Genomic DNA, 20,873 nt, shown 5'->3' with positions numbered 1-20,873 from the left:
CATACAATGGAAATAGAGCCAAAAGTTTTGATACGTTGAGGAACCTGGACTGTGCCTTACAGGTATGACAAAGAGGAGAATTCTCTAGAGACTTATGTGTGAGTACTTGGCTAAATATCTGTAAATTAGCTATGTAATCTGAGCACCCCTCAGCACAAAGCCGGGATGAGCGGGCCTCGCGCGTGCGCCTATGGTACCTCTGGTGCCGAGGGATCATCTGTGTGAACGCGGACACCACCTCGGCTCGCTGGTGTAGCGGACGCGGCCGAGACCGGGCCTAGGCCCCACGGCAGTGCCGGGCTGTCATGCTCCCTGACAACCGTTGCCAGGTAGCAACCGCGCAATCGCGCGCGGGAGAGGCAGGGAGCACCCCCTTCCACGCTGAACACCACGTCTATAAAACTATGGGGGCTCACCCGGAAGCGCTTCTATAAGGGCGGTACTAGGCGCTGTGGTTGCTTTCGGGTGTGCAGTGTGCTTCCTCAGTTAGGTTCCTCCGTTGTGACCGGTTGGCGCCGCAGACATCTTCCTCTGGGTTCCGTGCCTGCTGGCCTCCAACGCGGGGCTGCCCTCTTTCCGCCCGGCTCAATCTCTGTTACCATTAGTCCCCTCTGCACGCTGAGTGATGCTGTTACGGGGCTCCGGAACCGCGGGACCGTGGGGATGGCTGACGCTGCTGCTGGTGGCCTGCGCGGCACGGGCCTCTGAGATCACTTTCGAGCTGCCTGACAACGCCAAGCAATGCTTCTACGAGGAGATTGTCCAGGGCACTAAGTGCACCCTCGAGTTTCAGGTACTCTTTGCTTCCCTCGGCCCCCGGGGAATCTCTTGTTATTTCACTTTTACCGTTAATATTAGGGTTTTAATAACTTAATATCTATATAAATTGGTGAGCATTGAAACTATGTTATGCGAGCAGCCTATCTGAAGTGTTGCTTCTGGTGCTTGGCGCCTCTGAATAAATCTTTATAGCATTATATGTTTGAATAGATATTTAAATATTTCAAATAAAATGTCTACTATTTTAGAAAGCTTCTGTATGCATATAAAAGGGCTGTGCCTTTGGATAGAAGTCTCTTCATCCTTCAGGATGCTTTATCTTAAAGGCAAGAAGTTTGGAGCAAGGATTAAATTTAACTACTAGCCTGAGAGTCATCAGAATAGTAAGCTATGAATACCTAAACTGCCAGTTGCTCTTGATGTGGAGATAGGATAGCTAGTCTGATTCTACAGAACAACGTGCTATAGACCAACAATAATCAAAGGCTGACAATACTCAAGACAATCATATGAAGTTTTGAGTTGCTTGTAGGCATAATCTGAATGTGCTGGTTTTGGAAAGAAATACTGTCATTAATTGTGCAGGAGTGAGGCGGCAGAACCTCTAGAACATTGCCCTGTTGACATACACATATGAAAATGAGCCAGGCTGTAATGCCTGTTCTACTGGACATATGCCATTCCTGCAATATAAAGCAGCTTGACCTAATAGGCTAGTTAGACAGTTTAGGCCATACATAAAGGAGCTGTTTTATTGCATTTTGGCAATCTCAACTTGCTGAATAAATTGCATGGATGGGCTTGTGGATATAGTAAATTACTGATTTATTACAGTAATGTCTTTGCCCCACCAAATTTCGTCTACTCTAGCCTTTGCTATAGTACCAGTATCTTAAAATGAAGTAACTAAAACTTCCCTCATAAACTGTTATAAAACATAGTTGATATTACATATCCTCAATTTAAAAGATCTTATTTTGAATTGTTTTGTGAGTCTTCCATAGGATGAGGACTTTTGCAAACTTGTATCGAAAGATTTTTAAATTAATGCGTTTTCTTTTAAAACATTTGTCAGATAAAACAGTTGGGGAAGTGCTGGTTGGTTGGGGAGGGGAAGTGCTGGTTGGTTGGGGAGGGGAAGTGCTGGTTCAGACAATTTCTTGTTGTTTTCAGGTGATCACTGGAGGTCATTATGATGTTGACTGTCGGTTGGAAGGTCCTGATGGTGCTGTATTGTACAAAGAGATGAAGAAACAATATGATAGCTTCACGTTTACTGCATCTAGAAATGGAACATACAAATTCTGCTTCAGTAATGAGTTCTCTACTTTCACACACAAAACTGTGTACTTTGATTTCCAGGTTGGAGAAGATCCACCGCTGTTTCCTAGTGAGAATAGAGCAACTGCACTTACTCAGGTAAAATATTGTTGTGTTTGACAGCAACTGTTAGGTGGAGGGAATGTTTTTCAAGTTCAACTGGATTAGATAACTATATCACTGTTGAAAAGTGAATGGGTTGGAGCTTCTTCAAAATAAACTGAGTTACTAAAAGTGAACCTTTTCTGAGAATTGGGATTTACAGAATGCAGAGCTGAGGAGGAATTACCAAGTGTTTAAGTGGAAATTAAGGAAAATATACAGTGGCCTAGAGTTTAAGGGAACTTTTTTATGCCATAGTTCTGTGTCTGTGGAAGTGTGGATTCTAAAAAGTGTAAAATACCAATGGATCAGGGTTTTCAAAATTCCTGAACTTTGCAGAAACTTTGTGTCGTGGTTTAACCCCAGCTGGCAACTAAGCACCACGCAGCCGCTCGCTCACTCCCCCCACCCAGTGGGATGGGGGAGAGAATCAGGGAAAAAAAAAAAAACAACCCCGTGGGTTGAGATAAAGACAGTTTAATAGGACAGAAAGGAAGGAAAAATAATGATAATAATAAAAATAATAAAATGACAATAATAATACTAAAAGAATTAGAATATACAAAACAAGTGATGCACAATGCAATTGCTCACCACTTGCCGACCGATGCCCAGTTAGTTCCTGAGCAGCGATCCACCCCTCCCAGCCAATTCCCCCCAGTTTATATACTGGACATGACATCATATGGTATGGAATTTTCCTTTGGCCAGTTTGGGTCAGCTGTCCTGGCTGTGTCCCCTCCCAGCTTCTTGTGCCCCTCCAGCCTTCTTGCTGGCTGGGCGTGAGAAGCTGAAAAATCCTTGACTTAGCATAAACACTGCTTAGCAACAACTAAAAACATCAGTGTGTTATCAGCATTCTTTTCCTACTAAATCCAAAACACAGCACTATACCAGCTACTAGGAAGAAAATTAACTCTGTCCTAGCCGAAACCAGGACAGTATCCACCCCTTATTCTATACCATCTACATCATGTCCAGGTCCCACACTTTCCAATGCATTTTCAATTAATCACCACCGCTTTTCCTGCCTTTTGATACATATACACACAGATATCATTCCCTTAATCTATAGGCCTTTAAAATGTCCCTTTAAAATGTCTGTTGAGTTCATTCAGTCCATGACTTTGGGCTCCATCTGTCATAACAGTCTGTCTGAGCAGGAGGGATGATGCAAAGTCCGCTCAGCTGGCAGAACAGAATTGGGCTTTGGTGTGGTGTGCTGGGTGGGTGACATTGGGCGCAGCAGGAGGATGGTGTGTGGTGTTGGATGGTTGCATGCTGAAATCAGTCCTGGTTCCATCACTACTGCACTTCACTCAGTTTTGTCAAAGTTCATTCTTCATTAATTTAGGTGATTCTTACTGTAATACCATTAATATAGCACATAACAATTATAATAATGATGACATACAGTGGCAAGATTATATAGCAATCAACATCATGCAATTTAATCTATTGGCTGTTCTCACCTAAAATCGAATCCCCTTGAGGCACACATCGGACTTCCCCATCCTTCCGCATCACCCACCAAGTGCACCCAGGCCCTTGAGCAAAAGCAATCCCACGAATGGGTTTGCCTTTGCCTGAGGCAGGAGTAACCCAGACTGTTTTTCCTAGCATATTTTTTATGTGCACTACAGGGACTTTATCCCCTTCTACAGTACGTAAAAGTTCTGATTGGGCAGGGCCAGCTCGATTGACAGATCCTCTGGTGTTGACTAACCAGGTGGCCTTTGCTAGATGTGTATCCCAATGTTTGAAGGTCCCACCACCCATTGCTCTCAATGTAGTCTTTAACAACCCATTGTATCGCTCGATTTTTCCCAGAGGCTGGTGCATGATAGGGGATGTGATACACCCACTCAATGCCATGCTCTTTGGCCCAGGTGTCTATGAGGTTGTTCCGGAAGTGAGTCCCATTGTCTGACTCAATTCTTTCTGGGGTGCCATGTCACCATAAGATTTGCTTCTCAAGGCCCAGGAGAGTGTTCCGGGCAGTGGCATGGGATATGTTTCCAGCCAGCCGGTGGTTGCTTCCACCATTGTAAGCACATGGCGCTTGCCTTGGCGGGTTCGTGGGAGTGTGATATAGTCAATCTGCCAGGCCTCCCCATATTTATATTTCAGCCATCGTCCTCCATACCAGAGAGGCTTTAACCGCTTGGCTTGCTTGACTGCAGCGCATGTTTCACATTCATGGATAACCTGTGCGATAGTGTCCATGGTCAGGTCCACCCCTCGATCGCGAGCCCATCTATATGTTGCATCTCTTCCCTGATGACCTGAGGTGTCATGGGCCCATTGAGCCAGAAATAATTCACCCTTATGCTGCCAATCCAGATCTACCTGAGCTACTTCAATCCTAGCAGCCTTGTCTACCTGTTGATTGTTTTGATGTTCTTCAGTGGCCTGACTCTTGGGTACGTGGGCATCTACATGACATACTTTCACAACCAGGTTCTCTAGCCGGGCAGCAATATCTTGCCACAATGCAGCAGCCCAGGTGGGTTTACCTCTGCATTGCCAGTTACTCTGCTTCCATTGCTGCAACCACCCCCACAGAGCATTTGCCACCATCCATGAGTCAGTATAGGGATAAAGTATTGGCCATTTTCCTCGTTCAGCAATGTCTAAAGCCAGCTGGATGGCTTTCACCTCTGCAAACTGACTCGATTCACCTTCTCCCTCTGCAGTTTCTGCAACTTGTCGTATAGGACTCCATACAGCAGCCTTCCACCTCCGATGCTTTCCTACAATGCGACAGGACCCATCAGTGAACAGGGCATATTGCCTCTCATTTTCTGGCAGTTTATTATACAGTGGGGCCTCTTCAGCATGCATTACCTCCTCCTCTGGCGATATTCCAAAATCTTTGCTTTCTGGCCAGTCTGTGATCACCTCCAAAATTCCTGGGCGACTGGGGTTTCCTATTCGACTTCGTTGTGTGATCAGTGCGACCCACTTACTCCACGTAGCATCAGTTGCATGATGTGTAGAGGAGACCTTCCCTTTGAACATCCAGCCCAGCACTGGCAGTCGGGGTGCTAATAGGAGCTGTGTTTCAGTAGCAACCACTTCTGAAGCAGCTCAAACTCCTTCATATGCTGCTAATATCTCCTTTTCAGTTGGAGTATAGCGGGCCTCAGATCCTCGATATCCCCGACTCCAAAACCCTAGAGGTCGACCTCGGGTCTCCCCAGGTGCTTTCTGCCAGAGACTCCAGGTAGGGCCATTCTCCCCGGCTGCGGTGTAGAGCACATTTTTAACATCTGGTCCTGCCCGGACTGGCCCAAGGGCTACTGCATGAACTATCTCCCGTTTAATCTGTTCAAAGGCTTATTGTTGCTCAGGGCCCCATTTAAAATCGTTCTTCTTCTGGGTCACTTGATAGAGAGGGCTTACAATCAGACTGTAATTTGGAATATGCATTCTCCAAAAACCTACAACACCTAAGAAAGCTTGTGTTTCCTGTTTACTAGTTGGTGGAGACAGCCTTCTTGCTGTCTGGGCATGAGAAGCTGAAAAACCCTTGACTTAGTATAAACACTACTTAGCAACAACTAAAAACATCAGTGTGTTATCAACATTATTTTCCTACTAAATCCAAAGCACTGCACTATACCAGCTACTAGGAAGAAAATTAACTCTATCCTAGCCGAAACCAGGACACTTTGAGAACAATTTGTTTTTATGTTAAAATAGTTTAGAGTCTTTTTTGAGGGGAAGACTTGAATGGTTGATATCTTATGTAACTGTAGCTTTTAAAGCGGGAAGAGAATTCTAGCAAAATAAACAAATGAACAAAATAAGTCATACTTAACTGGCTTCTAGATATGTCATTTATAAGACACTTAAGTGGCAAAGCAGTATTCTTGCTCCAGACTTATTTTCCTGTTTCCTTTTTTCTTCAGTATTTTAGTTTTACACCACTTCTGCCCAAACTAAATCAGCCAACTTCACTTGGAACAGCCACTTCACAAATTCTCACTAACATTCTTACACAATAGCTGTTACCAAACTTCACTTTAAACAACCATTTTAAAATGCTGGACGTGGCCGCTATTTTACTAGTTTGAACTCAATGGTAGAAATGCCACTTCCCAAATATCCATCTTGCTCACTTGAATGTACCCCATGTAAATCTGCAGCGGCTTAAGATTTGTAATGAGTAGGTGACTTGCTGTGAACTCAGTTATAATTCTTATCTCTTTCTTCTTCTCATCACATTTCTCTTCTGCTTTATGTTGCCTTTTGATTCTTGATCCTGTAGCTCCCTATCTCCCTGCACTTTCTTTAGTCTTCATTCTGTGCATTCTGTTACATGTTTTGTTTTTTTGTGTATTGGGAGGGGGGGTGTGTGTATATTTGGGAGTTTTTGTTGGTCGGTACTTTGGCACCAGTAGAGAGCATTGAGAACACAGAACATGCAGATTCTAGATCCAGCATCTTTGCAGGCTGTGGGAGAAGGTATAAGAAAAAGTTTATCACTGGGTTGTAGCGTACATAATGCAAATCAGATCTTTGGGAAAGGGGAAGTTAACTTTCGAAGCATAACACATCTTTAGGTTCTCCATTGCAATTTTCTTGAGTCTTGTAGTATGACCAAATTTGGGCTGACTTTCACAGGGACTGTAAAAGGTAAATCCCTGAAGCTAGACTTTGTTTAAATTTAAGATCCCTGCTGCAGAGTAGGGGAGGACTCTATAATTTAGCAGTGAAACAAATGGCAGAACTTAATGCATGAAATCTCTTCCTGAATTTTGTTTAGAAGAATATCTTGGGCTTGTTCAGACACCTGTCCTGAAAGTCATCAACTTGAAAAGCTGATTTGACACAGATATAAGTAACTGACAGTGGTTTTTATTAGGGTGTCAAACACTTCCTTTTATAATAGATTGTGCTTTTGATTTTCAGGAAATACTGATTTTTAGGGGATAGCCAGTTGGTTAGTTGTTCTAAAACTTAAGTATTTTGAAGATATTCATTAATTTCTTGATGGTCAAAAGACAATCATGGGTACTGACTCTTACTTTCAGAAGATAAACTGAAAATGGAAGAAGTTTGTGTAAAATGATCTAGGTCTTGGAAAGCCCATAGTACATAGATTGAAAAGGTTAAGATTTTTCAGGTTAGAAAAGGGAATGTGATTTTTATGAAAGATGACAAGTGCAGTTGGGCAATTTGGTCTTGAGTGTTATATGAATATGATAGGGAGCATCCAGGAATGCTGAAAGATAAGAGTTGTCCTTTCTCTAATCACTTTTTACATATGTGACTAATAGAAGGGTCTCATGCCAAAAGAACGTGTTGAGGTCAGCAATCTAGATTTCAGGCTTTTGTGAAACTGAAGTTTGAGAATTATGCGATGAAGAATCACATACTTCTGAAATCTAAAAGTGTTTTAATATCTACTACACACATCTTAATGATATAAGAAACTTATTAGCTATCTAAGTCTGGAGAGAGATTTACTGCTTGTTTTGCTGGTGTATGTGGAATTAACAGATGTCGGATCACTGACATTTCAATACAGTGTTTATATTCACTTTTGAACCCAAACATGCATGAATTTTAATATTCAGTTTGTGGCTCTTAGAGTGCATTACTTTTTATTGGGTCTGCAGTTTTGCACACTTTGATACTTAAGTCAGTCACGTTCCTGTGTGTAAAACTTGTATTAATATGTTAAATTTATAGTATTTCAGTCTGACAGTGGACTGAGATAATCTTTCATCTGTAAAGCTATGTGAATCCTAATTTTAAATATCAAACCACAAAACTTCACAGAACAAGCATTAGAAGGGTTCTTAACTGAGCTGTGTATTTGTTTGCTTCTCTAGATGGAGTCTGCGTGTGTTTCAATTCATGAAGCTTTGAAGTCTGTCATTGATTATCAGACTCATTTCCGGTTGAGAGAAGCACAAGGCCGCAGCAGAGCAGAGGATTTAAACACAAGAGTAGCCTATTGGTCAATAGGGGAAGCAATCATTCTTCTTGTAGTTAGTATTGGGCAGGTATTTCTCCTCAAAAGCTTCTTCTCGGATAAAAGAACCACAATAACCCGTGTTGGATCATAACTGGTAGTGATAATGCTTCAGGTCATTGTGCTATTCACTTGTGAAATTACTGTTCTCCAATTAATTGTAGGTACAAAGGAACTAAATATGTGAAATCTAAATGTCTACCCCTCCTCGTGGATTAAAATCACAAAACATACCCCAAAAGTTATGAAAGGGACACCCAATTTGAAATATAGAGTAAACAATGTTTTCTGATACTTGTATTAAATATCTGGCAACGACCAGCCTTTCTTTGGTTTTGCTGATTTTAATCCAAATTGAGTTTGACTTTACTGATAAGACTACCCATCTGTGGTATAATGCTTTAAAAGAACCCAACAATCTAGCGTCTGATGTGAAAGACAATACTCATGAAAATTTGGTTTGACTTTAATTTTCAGGCTGAATGTATTGGATTATAAACAAGCTAATGTGATGAACTGTAGTTGCAAGATGTATTGCACTGTTTTGATTTGCTGTAACAAAAAAAAAAATCCAATCATATCCTTTGCTTATCTATAAAACTGTTGCAAGCTTGATACTATGTGATGGTGCAAATTCTCCACCTGCCTGGTAAATCTCCACCTTCAAAACCTGCTAAATTTTATACTTGAGTGTATTTGCTTAAACGCACACTTTTCTACATTAAAATATAATGCATTTCCTCTTTTACAATGTTTTACTAAACTTCTAAACTGAGACTACTCAGGAAATGTGCTTTCTCTATTCAAAAACTTAAATCTCCAAGTTGTTTTTAAAAATGCAATAAAATAGGGAATCTTGTAACTTTGTCACTGAAGCTGTGCAATCTCTGTACTTGTGCTGCTGCTGCTTGTCAGATTTAAGACCAGAGATAGTTTGATTTTTATCAAGCAATACAGCACCAGCACTGGACAATTATATTGCATCCATTAGGCACATGCAAAGCTTTTTATTAAATTGTTTTCCTATTAAGAAGCCCATTTGATACTAATACTGCATTGCATGAGTGCTGTGAACTTTATTTCCCTGTTTGGTGCACTGATACATTATGGCCTTGTGCATGTAATTGCCACTCTCTTCTGTTAGTGGTCAGGAAATGTTTTAAATATTTTGGGGTATCTTTTTGGTAGATTTGTAGCTGCATTGCTTCCATTGCTCATGTCTTTTAGTTTATGTATTGTAATAAAATCTTGTTTTATTTGGATGTGGAAGATATTGAATTGAGCTAGTCAAAATAAGAGTAAACTTCAGATGGTTCTGGAGGAATAAATGAACTCTGACAAGTTTTTAAGTGCACACAAACAAAACTAAGATAAAAAAAATTGTTGAGTTACTAACTCTAATTCAAAAGACTCTACTTAAACTAGTTTTCAGCAAGCAGAGAAAGAATGCTAAATCCTCATTAATTGCCTGTATTATTTCCAGCAAAAAATTGACAAGTTTTACACATGCACATGTCCAAGTGGCACTTGGACGCTCTGAATAATTGATCTAAGATGACCTCACTTTAAAATGGTGTGGTAATTTAAAACAAACAAACAAACAAACAAAAAACTCCTTGTCTCTTGTAAACTGATAAACTACTCTTTCAGAACTGAAGAAAAAAAACTTTAACACTTCAAAAATGAGTTAAAAGGTCACAGGGGTATTAAAAAGCCTGATGTATATTACATTCAGAATTATGTATAATGTCCTTCTATCTTGTATTGAACTTGCAATATTGCAGTCCCATTTTTGAGGTGCAAGCTTCCCTGAAATGGTAACAGAATTTCAAAGATCAGAAAACAAAAAAGCTAGTGCTTTCTTTTTATGCCTACACATAATATTCTTGATTGTACCTATATACTTTATCCTTATGTTTCAGCAACTGATCGTCAGTATTTTTTGTTTCATTACACAAATGGTGTAGTTTATGTGCAAGAGTCAGATAAAAACATGATTTAATTTTGATAGTGTCCACTATAATCTTCTGAAGCCTGAATGTCACTTGTTGAGTAGCTTTAATCACAACAAAAACATTTGTTTCAAAAATGGAAACATTTTTTTTCCACTAAGTCAGTTGTGTACTGTCAAAATTGGTAAACAATGGGGTAAACAAAGTATTACCTGGCTGTCACATACATGTCTTTAATTTTTCTTAATGTTTGAATGTGTTGAATGGGACTGTTTAGCTCAATATTATTCCTGCTGAGGTTTAGTGGACTTGAATTTTGCATTTAAGTTAGGTATCTGAACCAAACCTCTGGTATAATGCTGTATAATATGCAGCAATAGCTTGAAAATGCCTTTATTTTGGGATTATGAAAAACATGATACACACTTAAAAATTTTATATATTTTTTTTAAAATAAGTGATTGGATAGGATATAGTAAAACACATGCTACCACTTCAACACTGTGAAGAAATGCTTTGTGATTTTTATTTTTTCTTTTTTTTATTATTTTTTTGTTAAAGCTGCATATATGAAAAGAATAGTTCAATCAGTGGTGTGATACGCAACTAAATCACCCTGTGTTAAATGAGATACAACTGTGTTTGAAATTGTGAAAGGTTTCAACTATTCCTTGGATGTTTTATGTTTACATAATTTCTTTTCATGTCCTGAAATGTTAGTTCTTGTAGTTTGAAAGGGGGGGGAAGTTTGAATAAGACAAAAAGACCCTGTGAATATTGTATGGGGAAAATACAAATTAACAAATCAGATCACATTCATATATTATTCAAAGCTTTTTGGAAGAATAATGCTCCCCTAACAAATGAAAACAAAACAATTTGAGAAGTCAGCCAGTATTTTAACACATTACCTTCAAAAGTGTTAATCCACCTGACATTTGATTTTTTTACTTCTATTACTGTACACTGAGAATTGTACAAGTTGACTGCTGTTCATAATTAGACATGCTTTAAAGTCATTGGAAAAACTCGAGTTAGAGCAAGATGGTGTGGTTACTGGCTCTTTACTCAGCACATTATCAGTGCATGCAATAGTAATTATAAACCTGTTCCTGTTGGAGTGGAATTTTAAGTATTTGACCTCTGATGCCTGGAATGACTTGACCTATTGCATCTGTTCCTGTTAATACAGGATGACCTAGAAAGATTTATCTAGTCATGTCTAATGATGGGATATAAGCTTTAAGTAATTCTTATATAGTAGCTAGATGTGTGGTTGGAGGTATTTTATATTGTGTAGTTTATTGTTGAATCTTAGCACATACCACTTTGACAACTTTAAGTTTTAAAAACTTGATATAGTAACCAACACTGGTATGTGGGCACCTTCCAAAATGGCTTTTTCCCCTCCTGTTTTTTTCTTCTCCTATGTTGGTTGCTCTACATTCAAAATCTTTCAAGAATGTTTACACTAAGTGGATTAAAGAAAGGTTTTTTTGGCTAGAAATATGGGTAAATTCTACTCTTTCTGTGACATGTTACAGTTATAGTCAAGTAGTGGTGTGGGGTATTTTTAGGTGCCTGGCACCCCAGGATTGGAAGGTAGCTTAAGATTGTGGTGGTGTGCTGCACTGGGGGTGAGGGGGAAATGAGATAGATGGTGCAGTGTTCTTTCTGGATATCAATAAGAAAGGCCTGACAACAGATGGCTTTAAATAGCTGTTTTAATGTGATAGAATAAAAAGAGGAATATAGATAGTAAATCTTATGTCCCTTTGGATGCTGGGAACCCCATGTTTGTGAAGCACTAGATGGATTTTCCTGCAGCACACTGCACAGATTCCATCCATGGAAAGGTTCTTCCTCCCTCCCATGCCATGGTGCCTCTTATTTTGTGTAACAAACAGAATCCTATATCTTCTCCTGACAGGCTGGAATGTTATCTCTGTCATAACACCTGCCAGTGGCACAGTACAGGCTGGCATGGGGCATTCCAGCAGGTTCCTTTACAGTGGCTGCTCATGCTAACATGGGCGTCTCAAGCCTCAAGTATGAGGCCCAATAGAGCAGACAGGGCTTGTTCAAGATCACTAAATCCTCAAATACAATGTCTTTCACAACACACTCAATAGAGGTGGTTCAGAGCATGTTTCAACTGAAAGCTGATCATCTTACCAAAACAAAAAAATTACTTTAAAAAAAAAAAAAGTAAAAGTAAAAAGATAGATCTAAAGTAAAAAGTGGATCAAGGAAGAAGTTGAAACATGCTCTGGACCACTGCAACCCACCTTAAACAGGTCTCTGTAGTGGATGCCAGGTGCCCACCAAAGCTGCTCCATCACTCCTCCTAAGCTGGACAGGGGAGAGAAAATATAACTAAAGGCTCATTGGTCGAGATAAGGACAGGGAGAGATCACTCACCAATTAGAGTCACAGGCAAAACAGACTCGACTTGGGGAAAAAAAATCCACTAATTCTGGATACTCCTGGTCAACATGAAGCACTGGATGCTAAAGTTTTAGTAGTAAGGGATTCCCTTTTCCACTCACAAGTAAACACATTTGGTGAGGGCCAGACAGTCTGAAGTCTCGGGTAATAAATTTAACCAGAATTAAACACCCACTCCCAGAAAAAGCTTAAAACAAGGACCATTGTCTCAACTGATGTAAAACGTTGCAGGTCAGCATAAAACAGCATTGTTATTCCAGCTGACGTTGGATAAAAGTCTGGACCACAAGAGCTGATAAAGGCTTCCTCCAGCCTCTAAGTTTAAACAGAGCTATTTTGCACGTTTCCTTTGAAGCGAGCTTTCTCAAATATTGTTTTCTTCTCTATGAATATGCTCAATGAATATCCACATAGCAGTGATGCCAGGCCCCTTCAGAGTCCTAGTTACACTAGAGAAATAGTTGTATGCTTCAGGTCTGAGTGCTTCCCAGCAGTTTTTTCAACACTGCAGTTTAATATTTAAAACATGGCTACTACAACCATAGGTAACAAGGCCTCAAATTAATTTGAGCTTTGTAAGGGTATGTGGAAGGAGAGAGCGTCTGCTCCTTTAAGGTTATCTGGTCAAGGGCCTTCTCAATGCAAAAGGGGATACTAAGGAAAAGAAGGAAACCACAAACAAGAACATACAGAGACACAAACCTGACCGACAAATGATAAGGGAGGCAGTGACGAGAAACAAACCTAGTCAGTCACACTAATTGGTAAGGACATGTGGCATGTGGGCATGTTTATTTCAGTAAGATTATCTGATTGAGGACCTTGTCAAATGGGATACTAAGGAAAAGTGGGAAGCAAGAAACAAAATATACAGAGACACAAACCTGATGGGCAGATGTAACGGACACAAAGACAAGAAAAAACCCGGGTCAGTCACATTAATTGATGGGCTATCAAGAAACTGCAGGCAATCCGGGACTTTGCAACTGATAAGGATGCAAACCTGAGGGTCCAGGATGTTGGAGGGGGGTTGGTGGAACTGTGCAAATAGGTGAGGGAATGTGCAGGGGAAGGGAATGGGGGAGGAACAAACAGGGGGGTAGACAGAAAGGGGTATAAAAGGGACTGGTCACATGTAAAACAGGGATGGTCAGTGCACTTCTCTGACCAAGCCCTGCACCTGATCACTGCAGTCTGTCCTGTCTTCTTATTAAACCTTTTTTTAACTATCTCTCTGCATAATCTCACTCTATCGTGTGTGCGTGCGCGCGCTGCAATGACTATGTGCCAACTACTGGGGAGGACTGGCGTGAGTGGACTTGGTGCCAGCTACTCGAGTCAGACTGGGGGTGTAGGCACCCCTGACCTGTGGTGCTAGCAACTGGAGCAAATGAGAGTCTCGTTGCCAGCTACTGGAGCGGGTGAGGGTCTCAGCCTTCAGCCACAGGGACAGGAACGGTGTGTGTTCCAAAAGCCATCTACTGGGAGTGACCAGCGTGAGTAAGGGGCTCAGAGCTGGTGGCTGGAGCGGGACCATGGGACACAGCCCATGTGCCTGATGCCAACTGCTAGTGTTGACAGTGTTGTCTATATTTCCACCAAACATGGTGTACGTGAGAGTGTGCATATGTAATACCTAGCAAACTTCAAGATGGATTAGCTGGCAAGAAGGAAGACCTGGGTCCAGGCAGGGGTATCACAGAATGGTCTGAATTGTCATGTTGCACATCCCATGGTTTAAACAGTAATTTATTTTGCAATCTCTGCATCATCGATTCTGGAGTGTTTGTCCAGAATGTTTAACATTTAAAGAGGTCAATATTTAAAGAGATCTGTGACAGGAAATAAAACCTCCAGGTGGCTTGAAAGTTAATGTCACACACTTTGATGGTGATGTAAGAACTAGAATTGTCACTGGCAAACTGTCGGTGCCTCCATTAAGACAAGAAATTATGGTGCCATAAAGACCTACCAGTGAGAGAGACTATTTAAAACTTCTGACACAGTTTCTGAGTATCTTAGTAAAGTTCACCAGTGCTTAAAGGAATAACTCTATCTGTTAATCCCTTTCAAGACATGCAGGGGAACAAAATAGTGAGAATAGTACAAAACAGGGTATATGGGATTTGTCAGCATGGCGAAATGAATGTCCCAGCTGCTCTGCTTCCTCCTCAAAATCAGCAAGGGAAAAAATAGTCATGTGTATTGGAGGATGTGGTGGGTTGATCCTGGCTGGATGCCAGGTGCCCACCAAAGCCGCTCTATCACTCCCCCTCCTCAGCTGGACAGGGGAGAGAAAATATAACGAAAGGCTCATGGGTCGAGATAAGGACAGGGAGATCACTCACCAATTACCATCACGGGCAAAACAGACTCGACTTGGGGAAAAAAAATTAGTTGAATTTATTACCAATCAAATCAGAGTTGGATAATGAGAAATAAAACCAAATCTTAAAAACACCTTCCCCCACCCCTCCCTTCTTCCTGGGCTTAACTTTACTCCTGAGTTCTCTACCTCCTCCCCCCGAGCGGCACAGGGGGACGGAGAATGGGGGTTGCGGTCAGTTCATCACATGTTGTTTCTGCCGCTCCTTCCTCCTCAGGGGGAGGACTCCTCACACTCTTCCCCTGCTCCAGCGTGGGGTCCCTCCCACAGGCTACAGTCCTCCACGAACTTCTCCAACTGTCGTGGTTTAACCCCAGTCAGCAACTCAGCACCACGCAGCCGTTTCCCCCTCCCCCTCCCAGTGAGGTGAGGAGGAGGAAAGGAAAGGAAAAAAAAGTAAAACTCATGGGTTGAGATAAGAACAGTTTAATAACTAAAGTAAAATATAATACTAACAATAGTAATAATGAAATATAATAATAATAGTAATGAAAAGGAATGCAACAAAAAAAAAAAAAAAGGAAGGGGGGGAAGGAAAAAAAACAGTGATGCACAATGCAATTGCTCACCACCCACTGACCGATGCCCAGTTAGTTCCCGAACCGCGATCCGCGCCTCCCGGCCAACTCCCCCCTGTTTATATACTGGGCATGACGTTCCATGGTATGGAATACCCCTTTGGCTAGTTCAGGTCAGCTGCCCTGGCTATGCTCCCTCCCAGCTTCTTGCACACCTGCTTGCTGGCAGAGCATGGGAGACTGAAAAGTCCTTGGCTTAAGATAAGCGCTACTTAGCAACAACTAAAACATCAGCGTGTTATCAACATCATTCTCACACTAAATCCAAAACACAGCACTGTACCAGCTACTAAAAAGAAAGTTAACTCTGTCCCAGCCAAAACCAGGACAATATCCACCCCTTATTCTATACCATTTACATTATGCCCAGATCCCACACTTTCTGATACATTTCCAATTAATCACCATCACTTTTCCTGTCTTTTAATATATACATATAGATATCATTCCCACGGTCTATGGGCCATCTCTATCAAATGTCTGTTGAGTTCATTCAGTCCATGACTTTGGCTCCATCTATCGTAACAGTCTGTCTGAGCAGGAGGGATGATGCAAAGTCCGCTCAGTCAGCAGAACAGGATTGGGCTTCGGTGTGATGTGGCAGGCAGGTGACATTGGGTGCAGCAGGAGGATGGTGTGTAGTGTTGGATTGTTGCATGCTGAAGTCAGTCCTGGTTCCATCACTACTGCACTTCACTCAGTTTTGTCAAAGTTCATTCTTCATTAATCTAAGTAATTCTTACTGTAATACCATTAATATAGCATATAACAATTATAATAATGATGGCATACAGTGGCAGGATTATATAGCAATTAATAGCATACAATTTAATCTATTGGCTGTTCTCACCTAAAATCAAATCCCCTTGAGGCACACATCGGACTTCCCCATCCTTCCGCATCACCCACCAAGTGCACCCAGGCCCTTGAGCAAAAGCAATCCCACGAATGAGTTTGCCTTTGCCTGAGGCGGGAGTAACCCAGACTGTTTTTCCTAGCATATTTTTTATGTGCACTACAGGGACTTTATCCCCTTCTACAGTACATAAAAGTTCTGATTGGGCAGGGCCAGCTCGATTGACAGATCCTCTAGTGTTGACTAGCCAGGTGGCCTTTGCTAGATGTGTATCCCAATGTTTAAAGGTCCCACCACCCATTGCTCTCAATGTAGTCTTTAACAATCCATTGTATTGCTCGATTTTTCCCAGAGGCTGGTGCATGATAGGGGATGTGATATACCCACTCAATGCCATGCTCTTTGGCCCAGGTGTCTATGAGGTTGTTTCGGAAATGAGTCCCGTTGTCTGACTCAATTCTTTCTGGGGTACCGTGTCGCCATAAGATTTGCTTTTCAAGGCCCAGGAGAGTGTTCCGGGCAGTGGCACGGGATATGTTTCCAGCCAGCCGGTGGTTGCTTCCACCATTGTAAGCACATGGCGCTTGCCTTGGTGGGTTTGTGGGAGTGTGATATAGTCAATCTGCCAGGCCTCCCCATATTTGTATTTCAGCCATCGTCCTCCATACCAGAGAGGCTTTAACCGCTTGGCTTGCTTGACTGCAGCGCATGTTTCACATTCATGGATAACCTGTGCGATAGTGTCCATGGTCAGGTCCACCCCTCGATCGCGAGCCCATCTATATGTTGCATCTCTTCCCTGATGGCCTGAGGTGTCATGGGCCCATTGAGCCAGAAATAATTCACCCTTATGCTGCCAATCCAGATCTACCTGAGCTACTTCAATCCTAGCAGCCTTGTCTACCTGTTGGTTGTTTTGATGTTCTTCAGTGGCCTGACTCTTGGGTACGTGGGCATCTACATGACGTACTTTCACAACCAGGTTCTCTAGCCGGGCAGCAATATCTTGCCACAATGCGGCAGCCCAGGTGGGTTTACCTCTGAACTGCCAGTTACTCTGCTTCCATTGCTGCAACCACCCCCACAGAGCATTTGCCACCATCCATGAGTCAGTATAGAGATAAAGTATTGGCCATTTTCCTCGTTCAGCAATGTCTACAGCCAGCTGGATGGCTTTCACCTCTGCAAACTGACTCGATTCACCTTCTCCCTCTGCAGTTTCTGCAACTTGTCGCATAGGACTCCATACAGCAGCCTTCCACCTCCGATGCTTTCCTACAATGCGACAGGACCCATCAGTGAACAGGGCATATTGCCTCTCATTTTCTGGCAGTTTATTATACAGTGGGGCCTCTTCAGCTCGCATTACCTCCTCCTCTGGTGACACTCCAACGTCTTTGCCTTCTGGCCAGTCCATGATCACCTCCAAAATTCCTGGGCGACTAAGGTTTCCTATTAGACTTCATTGTGTGATCAGTGCAACCCACTTACTCCACGTAGCATCAGTTGCATGATGTGTAGAGGAGACCTTCCCTTTGAACATCCAGCCCAGCACTGGCAGTCAGGGTGCTAAGAGGAGCTGTGTTTCAGTAGCAACCACTTCTGAGGCAGCTCGAACTCCTTCATATGCTGCTAATATCTCCTTTTCAGGTGGAGTATAGCAGGCCTCAGATCCTTTGTATCCCCGACTCCAAAACCCTAGGGGTCAACCTCGGGTCTCCCCTGGTGCTTTCTGCCAGAGATTCCAGGTAGGGCCATTCTCCCCGGCTGCGGTGTAGAGCACATTTTTCACATCTGGTCCTGCCCGGACTGGCCCAAGGGCTACTGCATGAACTGTCTCCCGTTTAATCTGTTCAAAGGCTTGTTGTTGCTCAGGGCCCCATTTGAAATCGTTCTTCTTCCGGGTCACTTGATAGAGAGGGCTTACAATCAGACTGTAATTTGGAATATGCATTCTCCAAAAACCTACAACACCTAAGAAAGCTTGTGTTTCCTGTTTACTAGTCGGTGGAGACATAGCTGCTATTTTGTTGATCACATCCATTGGGATGTGACGATGTCCATCTTGCCATTTTATTCCTAAAAACTGAATCTCCTGTGTGGGTCCCTTCACCTTACTCTGTTTTATGGCAAAACCAGCTTTCAGAAGGATTTGGATTTTCTCCCCTTTCTCAAAAACTTCTTCTGCTGTGTTGCCCCATATGATGATGTCATCAATGTACTGCAGGTGTTCTGGAGCTCCACCTTTTTCCAGTGCATTTTGGATTAGTCCATGGCAAATGATGGGGCTGTGTTTCCACCCCTGGGGCAGTCGATTCCAGGTGTACTGGACGCCCCTCCAAGTGAAAGCAAACTGTGGCCAGCACTCTGCTGCCAAAGGGATTGAGAAAAATGCATTAGCAATATCACTTGTGGTGTACCACTTGGCTGCCTTTGACTCCAGTTCATATTGAAGTTCTAGCATGTCTGGCACAGCAGCACTCAGTGGCGGCGTGACTTCATTCAGGCCACGATAGTCCACTGTTAGTCTCCATTCTCCATTAGACTTCCGTACTGGCCAAATGGGGCTGTTAAAGGGTGAGCGAGTCCTGCTGATCACTCCTTGGCTCTCCAGTTGATGAATCAGCGTATGGATGGGAATCAGGGAGTCTCGGTTGGTGCGATATTGCCGCCGGTGCACCCTTGTGGTAGCAATTGGCACCTGTTGTTCTTTGACCCTCAGCAATCCCACAACAGAAGGGTCCTCAGAGAGTCCGGGCAAGGTGGACAGCTGTTCAATTCCCTCCGTCTCCAAGGCAGCTATACCAAAGGCCCACCGATACCCCTTGGGTCCTTGAAATACCCTCTCCTGAGATAATCTATGCCAAGAATGCATGGAGCCTCCGGACCAGTCACAATAGGGTGTTTTTGCCACTCATTCCCAGTTAGGCTTATTTCAGCCTCCAATACAGTTAGCTGTTGAGATCCCCCTGTCACCCCAGAAATACAAATAGCTTCTACCCCTTTATAGCTTGATGGCATTAAAGTACACTGTGCACCAGTGTCTACTAGAGCTTTATACTCCTGTGGATCTGATGTGCCAGGCCATCGAATCCACACAGTCCAGTAAACCCGGTTGTCCCTCTCCTCCGCCTGGCTGGAGGCAGGGCCCCTCTAGTCCTGGTCATAGGATTCTCCACTCACTTGTAAAAATGGATTAGAATTCCTTCTCATAGAATCAGGAGTAAGATCAGCCCTTCCACTCTGTCGGCCACACCGCTCGCAGTGAGAGTGGAGAAAGAACCAAGAAATCTGTAACTGACTGTGATCAATTAAAGATCTAAAAAGAAAGTTAACTCTGTCCCAGCCGAAACCAGGTCACCAATGTGAGTCCTTCCCACAGGCTACAGTTCTTCACGAACTGCTCCAGCGTGGGTCCCTTCCACGGGGTCACAGGTCCTGCCAGCAAACCTGTTCCAGCGTGGGCTCCTCTCTCTCCACAGGTCCACAGGTCCTGCCAGGAGCCTGGCGTGGGGTCCTCCATGGGCTGCAGGTGGATATCTGCTCCACCATTAACCTCCATGGGCTGCAGGGGGACAGCCTGCCTCACCATGGTCTTCACCACGGGCTGCAGGGGAATCTCTGCTCTGGCACCTGGAGCGCCTCCTCCCCCTCCTTCTTCTCTGACCTTGGTGCCTGCAGAGTTGTTTCTCTCACATATTCTCTCACTCCTCTCTCTGGCTACAATTGCTGTTGCACAGCAACTTTTTCCCCCTTCTTAAATATGTTATCACAGAGGCACTACCACCGTCGCTGATTGGCTCGGCCTTGGCCAGCGGCGGGTCCGTCTTGGAGCTGGCTGGCATTGGCTCTATCATCAGACATAGAGGAAGCTTCTGGCATCTTCTCACAGAAGCCACCCCTGTAGCCCCCCCACTACCAAAACCTTGCCACGCAAACCCAGTACAGAGGACTGTAGAATACACTACTGCTCTCAGTAATATCTGTAAGAGTTGCCACAATACCTTCCTGCAGGATGACTCTTTTGAAGTAGCACAGTCATGTTTGGCACTCTTTAAGGTTCCCAAAGTGATGCTGGAATAACCAGAGTAGCAAATATGTGGGTTGTTCTGCCTATAGGGGAATATGAAAGCAGATGGCAATAAAAGCTGGTACTACAAGCACTGAAATCAGTGTATAACATGTATAATAGTACAAACAAAGAAGGAAAAAGTCAGTGGAATCCTTTTACATGCCAGTGACTCAAGGTTAGCAGGTTTTGCCTCTGCCCTCCCTTAAGATAAGTGTTCTCCTTCCACACATATTTCTGACTTGAAGGAAGACTACTGTCTTAAACAGTGGACAGATGAAAGATATCTGAGTAAATTCCATAATTATCAGAATCCCAAAGATACTTTTGCTCCTATTAAGTTTTACTGTTAAAAACAAGGCTATTTGATTAGCAAGAGGACTTCTGATTTTATAT

The 20,873-nt window shown here is 42.8% G+C and overlaps 1 protein-coding gene across 3 annotated transcripts in view; it reads left to right on the top strand.

Annotated features, from left to right (window-relative positions):
* The first annotated feature begins 515 nt into the window (after positions 1-515).
* The window catches only part of LOC127029113 (transmembrane emp24 domain-containing protein 7-like), a 36,812-nt gene continuing 16,454 nt past the window's right edge, over positions 516-20,873 (top strand). Inside the window, exons 1-3 of one of the 3 annotated variants that reach the window (XM_050914759.1) lie at positions 516-793; positions 2,143-2,199; positions 8,046-10,289. In XM_050914759.1, the coding sequence (XP_050770716.1) occupies positions 626-793; positions 2,143-2,199; positions 8,046-8,282 (462 nt within the window). In that variant the 5' untranslated portion in view covers positions 516-625 and the 3' untranslated portion in view covers positions 8,283-10,289. Of the gene's footprint in view, positions 794-1,953; positions 2,200-8,045; positions 10,290-20,873 lie in introns of those variants that run through there. The other 2 variants (XM_050914758.1, XM_050914760.1) reach the window with 2 other exon arrangements.

This window comes from Gymnogyps californianus, unplaced genomic scaffold (genome assembly GCF_018139145.2).
Source record: "Gymnogyps californianus isolate 813 unplaced genomic scaffold, ASM1813914v2 HiC_scaffold_76, whole genome shotgun sequence".
In the NCBI taxonomy this organism is placed as follows: domain Eukaryota; kingdom Metazoa; phylum Chordata; class Aves; order Accipitriformes; family Cathartidae; genus Gymnogyps; species Gymnogyps californianus.
The sequence above is the reverse complement of the archived record's forward strand: the minus strand, read 5'-3'. Positions and strand labels throughout refer to the sequence as shown.